This window comes from Neoarius graeffei, chromosome 24 (assembly GCF_027579695.1).
Source record: "Neoarius graeffei isolate fNeoGra1 chromosome 24, fNeoGra1.pri, whole genome shotgun sequence".
Classification (NCBI taxonomy): domain Eukaryota; kingdom Metazoa; phylum Chordata; class Actinopteri; order Siluriformes; family Ariidae; genus Neoarius; species Neoarius graeffei.
The window spans coordinates 54,101,412-54,108,666 of record NC_083592.1 but is presented as its reverse complement, the minus strand read 5'-3'; the positions used below and the strand labels follow the sequence as shown (position 1 = coordinate 54,108,666).

The 7,255-nt window shown below is 41.9% G+C and overlaps 1 protein-coding gene across 1 annotated transcript in view; it reads right to left on the bottom strand.

The window, feature by feature from the left end:
• Positions 1–1,400: 1,400 nt before the first annotated feature.
• Positions 1,401–7,255, bottom strand: part of slc39a14 (solute carrier family 39 member 14) — a 47,190-nt gene continuing 41,335 nt past the window's right edge. The window contains 3 exon segments of the mRNA XM_060907470.1: positions 1,401–4,383; positions 5,358–5,542; positions 6,841–7,039. Coding sequence (XP_060763453.1) covers positions 4,231–4,383; positions 5,358–5,542; positions 6,841–7,039 — 537 coding nt within the window. The 3' untranslated portion in view covers positions 1,401–4,230.

The window sequence follows — 7,255 nt, the reverse complement described above, 5'->3', positions numbered from 1 at the left end:
GGCTTTAGTAAAAGTCAAATTTGGTAAGCAAATTTCAGAGGGAATTAAATTTCACAGATTTTATGAAATCGAAAGGCCGTCTCGCTTTAAGTCATATTCAGGAATGTTTATCTGCTAGCTAGCTAACATGAACTAACCTGACAGGATTTAAACATGCATTAGTAAAAGTTAATTTGGTAAATGCTAGCAAGCAGGTTAGCATGAGCTACCATGACAGGATTTTAAATTGTAACGCTAGCTAGAAGGAGAAAATTAACTAATGAGATCATTTTACTCTACATAATTTTCATACATTTTCAGCTGCTATTGCTAGCCAGCTTGCTAACATGAACTAAACTGACAGGATTTCTTTGAGGATTTTTAGTCATAATGCTGGCTAGATGGAGAACTTTAAATAATGACAGGATTTCTTTTCTGACAGAATTTAATCAAGTTTTAGTAAAAGTTAAATTTGATAAATGCTAGTTAGCCAGCGGGTTAACATGAGCTATCCTGACAGGATTTTAAAGCATAATGCTAACTAGAAGGAGAAAAGTAACTAATGAGAGGATTTTATATGCTTTTTTTTAAAAATACATTTTCATCTGCTGTCACTAGCCAGCTTGCTAACATGAGCTAATAAACAGGATTTCTGAGAAGATTTTAAGTCAGATTCAGGAATGTTTATTTGCTAGCGAGCGAACATTTAAAAATCCTGTCAGATTAGTTCATCATAATGCTGGCTAGATGGAAAACTTTCAATAAATTCCAGGATTTCTTTTCTGAAAGGATTTAAACTTATTAATAAAAGTAAATTTGGTCATGCTAGCTAGCTAGCGAACAAGTTAATATGAACTATCCTGACAGGATTTTAAATCATAATGCTAACTAGAAGGAGAAAAGTAACTAATAAGAGGATTTTATATACTTTTCATATATGTGACCCCTCACCGAATCCAGGGACGCATGTCGGCTGAAACGAATCCGAGATAATCGCAAAAGAAGCATTTTTTTTTCGAAATTTGTGATTTTTGTTTTTTTCCATCATGTGCAAGTTGAGGGGCGGCACGGTGGTGTAGTGGTTAGCGCTGTCGCCTCACAGCAAGAAGGTCCTGGGTTCGATCCCCGGGGCCGGCAAGGGCCTTTCTGTGTGGAGTTTGCATGTTCTCCCCGTGTCCGCGTGGGTTTCCTCCGGGTGCTCCGGTTTCCCCCACAGTCCAAAGACATGCAGGTTAGCTTAACTGGTGACTCTAAATTGAGCGTAGGTGTGAATGTGAGTGTGAATGGTTGTCTGTGTCTATGTGTCAGCCCTGTGATGACCTGGCGACTTGTCCAGGGTGTACCCCGCCTTTCGCCCGTAGTCAGCTGGGATAGGCTCCAGCTTGCCTGCGACCCTGTAGAACAGGATAAAGCGGCTAGAGATAATGAGATGAGAATGAGATGTGCAAGTTGAGATCTTGAAGAATGCAATCAGTATTTCAGATAATAGATTGTTTTGTTGGAAAAGCATACATTTTTTGTTGCAAATTGTCTCGTTTTTGTCAGGACTGTAGCCTGCTGGGGGGTGTGGGTAAATTACCATATGGGCCATTCACATGATGATTTAAGTCTTTTGTTTTTTTTTCCGCGAATCAGCTGTATGATACGAGTTGAGCGCATGGCTACTTAACCTGCATACAGGCGTGTAATTTCACTATGGAATGAGTTACTAAACAGAGCGCAGAGGAGCTGAAACACCGCGAAGCAAACAGACGCACGGTATTTACATCGGAGATAACCATTTCTAGCAAAAAAAACCCGCAACCTCGTTTTCCAGATTGAATGGAATACTTGAATGATCGGATGATACACGGACCGTTCTAGGACTACATTCCATCGGAGGCATTGGTGTGTGCAAGGCGCCGTTTCTCTTTCTGATGGGGTGAGTTTATTAATCTAAGGCTGTGTGGTTATTTTTGCATGTAACGGAGAGTGTTGTGGTTTGGTTAAGCCTAGGTCACAACCGGACGTACGATTTTTTGGCCGTGTGGTTTTTGGCGTTTCCCAAATCGCTGCAGTTTTTTTTTTGTTCACGGAGAAAGACGCGCGTTGGCCGTAAGTTTGTCTTGCAACCTGAAAAAAACGTAAGCGCCCGTAGAGTTTGTTTGACATGACAAAGAACCTCTGCGGCCGGTCTGCGGCTCGAAAATCAGCACATCACACGCGCGCTCTCGTGCGTTTCACGCGCGCTCTCGTGCGTTTCTTGCGTTTTTTGCGTGTAGACCGGCCGTAGGAGCACGGTACGGCCGGTTGTGACCGAGGCTTTACATGAAACTAGCGTTGTGTTAGTTGTGTCATTATCGTGCTATCTTTCTTTCTTACGGTGTGAGTAATTTTTCAACCACAAAGCGTTAAAGTATACTTTAGGACTTATTTTTGTACTTCATAATTGTGTTGGGCATACTTTGCATGGAAGGAAAATTGACGTGGTGATCTTTGTTTACATGAAAGTAGTATCGTGCTAGCTCGTAGGGGGTAGGGCTTTCTTTAATGTCATGCAAATGAGCACCATTATGTGCCCGCCCTGCACCCAGAGTAGCTGAGATGGAAAACTTTGAGGGCGATTTTCTCCCTTTTCTGTTTTAAGAAGTATACACTTTCAAAAGGCCACACATTCTTCAAATATTGTCAGATCTCCACATGGAAGGCATCATTGGAAAGCTTAGAAACTGTACTTTCTGAATCTGTCAATAACTCAAAATGCCCCCGGGCCGACATGTGTCCCTGGATTCTGTTTTCTGACACATATATTCAGCTGCTACTGCTAGCCAGCTCACTAACACAAGCTAATAGACAGGATTTCTGAGAGGATTTTAAGTCATATTCAGGAATGCTTAGCTGCCTAAAATGACCTATTCGGACAAGATTTCCCAAAGGATTTTAGGTTATAACTCTAGCTAGCTGGCTAACATGAACTAGCAACAGGATTTTAGCTTAAACTTACTTTGCTAAAACTAAGCCAACTAGTGAGCAGGTTAGCGTAAACTATCCTGAGAGAATTTCTGACAGGATTTCACATCATCAAAGTTCTAGCTAGCTTGTTAACATCAGCCGATGACAGGATATAAGAAAATCTTGCTTCTTTGAGTGAAATTTGAGGGTTTCTGAGAGGATTTCAGGTCATAAATATTTATCTGCCAATGCTAGCTAGCTGATAAACATGAGCTGAGCTAAACTGACAGAGTATTTAAAGTCATAACTTTAACATGAACTAGCGACGGGAGTTCTGAGAGGACTTAACTTGTATTTGTAAAAGTTAATTTGCTAACACGTGAGCAGGATAGTGAGCTAATTGGACGTGATTTGGGATTATATTTCATCATATTGGTATTTAAAAATCTTCAGTGCGCCTTCTATCTGGCTAACATAAGCTGATGACAGGATCTTGGAGAAAATCTTGCCTGTTTGTGCGAAATCTATCAAACTATTTTTGAAGGATGCGTCTTAAATGTTATATACGCAAGCTACAAGACATGCCGAACACTGTAGAAATGGCTTTAACTGTATGGTTCTTCTTCTGTTAAACTGTGAGTACGTCCGAGTTAGGGAAGTCAACAAGGGTGTAGTGGGAACCGGATTGGAACACAGCAAAGAAGTAAAACATGGATTTGCGTTTCAGTCTCGTCGCCTCGGTTGAGATTTGCAAAACGTTATGTTTTATATCAGTACGTGTCCAGAGCGAGCAGGAGATGAGAATGAAACCAATAACTTGCTTCTCTGTGCACAGGGATATACAGTAGGTGTATAGGACTTGAGCTAGTCTACAACACGGTCAGTGAACGTCAAATACTTTTCAATCGTAGCACTGAAATTAAACTTTGAGCGTTAAAAATGACATGACAACTGACTAAACATGGAGCTGAAGCAGCTCAAATGTGGACATGATCAAAAAGTATTCTCACAAGGAAAGAAGGGAGAAAAACGAAAGAAAAAATGTCACAAAATAGAGAAAAACGAGGAAAAAAAACCATGAATGCATATTGTACGTCAGTTAAAGTTGTTCAGTTACATTTGCATCGGGATTGGCTCAGAGTGAATTTTTTTTCTCCTCGAGCCTATCAGCAGCTGCACTGAGTTTATTCAACATTGCACAGTTAATATCAGACTCGGAGCTCAAATCCGAGTCCTGCACTCACTTCTCATTGGGCAGATCCTCAATCTGAGGGAAGGGTTAAAGGTTAAAAGGTCAAGTTGAGTCCATCACGTTCGGTGCTATCCGAGCTGTATCTGTCCTGAATAAACAGTCAGGAGGAGCATGATACTGAAACCGGTTAGCAGGCCGGCGTTCTGGATGGCAAAGGTCATGAGGTTCGCTCTTCCTCCAGCTTCCTCTTCCTCACGGCTCACTTCGTTCATCTCCGGAAACTGATCAAAAACAAAGGTGCATCATCTTAAAAAGCTTGTGTGCTTAAACCACTTAAAGGATCAATTCAGCCAAGTGTACTGAAGCTACACGGCTAACGTAGCTAACATATTTTAAAAAAGCCTACCGCCTCCAGATCAACATTGACCGAATCAGCTTCGTCAAGCAAACTTGTTTGTGTTTTCTGATCTATAAAATTAGAAATAGAGCTAAAACAATCAAAGCGCCATCTTAAAACCAAAGCAACAGCAGCAAAATTAGGAAGGAGGCGTGGCCTAAAAATACATAAATGGCTGAATTTTACCTTAGAAAAAGTGATTTGGATCATCAGGTAATTTAGTTTAATAATACAAACGTTCCTTCTTTTTTAAGTAGCATTAAGGTTTATTTACTTGTTAGCTACATTAGCCTTGTGGCTTCAGTTCAAAACTAAAGCAGCGACTGACTTAATTGCGCTTTCATAAATTACGCAATGTTTCCACGTACCCCAAATATAGTCTATTGCTTTATTGGTTAGGTTACGGTCACACTACAGCTCACGATGGGTTATTGAGGCGTTTTGGTGGAGATGCTTCCCCGAGATTCAGGAAGTATTCCCAAACCCATCCGTGAGTATTCACCGCTTAGTTTGCCGACGAAAACATCGCCACCAAATTTCAATGCACGGGTTGAATTTTTTTGTGAAGTTTTTGGCCACTCACAAGACAAAGACACCAGAAAACAACTCGCAAAGCTCAGAGAACATTCGCCATGCATCACGTGATTGGTGGAGATGCTATCAATTTTTCCATCGCCAAGTATTCGCAAACCCATCGCGAGCTGTAGTGTGAGCAGGGCCTTAAAAATAAGTACTGTATTTATGATTATTTTATAGAATGTAATGCGTTGTGTCCAAAATCTTCAAAGCATTTTGTAGCTCATGGCACCATCTATTTTATTTACGTGGAGAAGGTAACACACACACACACACACACACCATATCAGCCAGGGCAATGTAGAGGAACATTCCGCCTGCCAGAGCGAAGATCCAGTTCGGTGAAAACTGGTTTCCTGCCAGTATCCCGAATCCCATTCCCAAATAACAGCAGCACGCTGACAGGAAGTTAAAGAACAGAGCCTGCTGGATGCTCATTCCTGCGTTCAGGAGGATCACAAAGTCACCTGAGCAATGAGGAAGAGAGAGAGAGAGAGAGAGACTGTGAGCTGTTGTGGTCTTACAAAGAGCAAGTACAGATAGAGAGAAAAGAGAAAATGAAATGTCAGTCATGTCACCGATCGTTGTCTCTTAGGCAGCTGGGCCATAGAAGGTTCACGCTGCACGCTGCATGCTGCACGCTACACGCTACACGTTCACGTGAAGAACCAGACCCTGGGCCATTAAACTTCATGCTTGGATGTTCACGTGTTGCGTCTGTTCTACTTTGACCGAGTAACCAACAATATGGACTCTTCGGATGACGACGATTGCCTCATTCTGCTTTTACTGAGACAGGGGAAGAGAAAAAGGAACAGAATTTGGAGCCGAGAACACTTCCTTCTGAGAGAAACCCGTGGTGAATTTCACCGAACATTCTATAATCTGCTTGACAATCCCGATGAAGAACTATTTTTCAATTATACCATTCAATTATATTTTTTCTGAAGTTTTCCCCTGAAAGCATAGAGTTATCTCCCTAGACCTGTTCTGATTGGTTGGCGCGGCGGTGACCGCATGCATTGACTGGAATTTCCATCTTCACGCCTAGAAAAAAGTGTGCATGTTCATTTCTCGCTTCACGCGTGAAGTGTGCAGCGTGCAGCGTGCAACGTGAACGCCGTTCTATGGCCCAGAGCAAGTCATGCTACGTTTGTCCACTTTTCTTTACACGCGTGTAGCGTGCAGCATGCAGCGTGCAGCGTGAACCTTCTATGGCCCAGCTGCCTTATAGACATATTGTGATCGTTAATGTTGTTGCTTCTTGGCTTGAGCAATGTCACAAGCTATAAGGCTTAAATAATAATTACTATAACTATATAATGCACTAATTTGTGCTTGATAAGCATATTACCTGTGCTAGCTTCGTTGACAAATTAGCAAAGCAAGCTAACCGTATTAGCAACACACCAACATCGCCACCAACGATCTCTGCTACATCCTTTCCAATCTTTATTTTTCTTCATAATGATTCTATACACATTTAATGAGAGGACGTATATGACGGTGAGAATTAATGGTTGTGTGTCACGTTGTTGTTTGCTTGTGTGAAGGTAGGGTTCCTGTATAAACAACATTACTGCAGGTGTTCAAAAGTACATCAGAGTCGTGAAGAACTGCAGAAGAATACTGATTTACTACAAATTCAAAGCGTTAGGTTTATAAGGTCAGTCTCACTGTGATGACGGAGTAACAGAGACTTATTACAGAGAGAGTGAAAAAGTGCGTGTGTGTGTGTGTGTGTGTGTGTGTGTGTGTGTCTCACCCAGTTCATGGGGAAACTCCTCACACAAGATGGCCACTGACGTGCTGATTCCCTGGAACACCGAGGCAGTGAACGAGGCTCCGATGGCCAAACCATCTATAAAGTTATGGAGTCCATCACTGAGAGTGATCATCCACGCCAGGGTCCCGATATCAGAATACGCTCGACCCTTTAACCAGTAACACCCCCCCTGAGAGTCCTGCAGAGAGAGAGAGAGAGAGAAAAGAGACAATATCAATCAGTGAGATGCACAGAGAGAGAGAGAAGAGACAGTACAAGTAAGTGATATGCAGAGAGAGAGAAAGCGAGAGAGAGAGAGAGTATAAGTTATATGCAGAGAGAGACAGTATAAGTTATATGCAGAGAGAGAGTATAAGTAAATGAGAGTGCAAGAGAGACAGAGAAAAGACAGCAC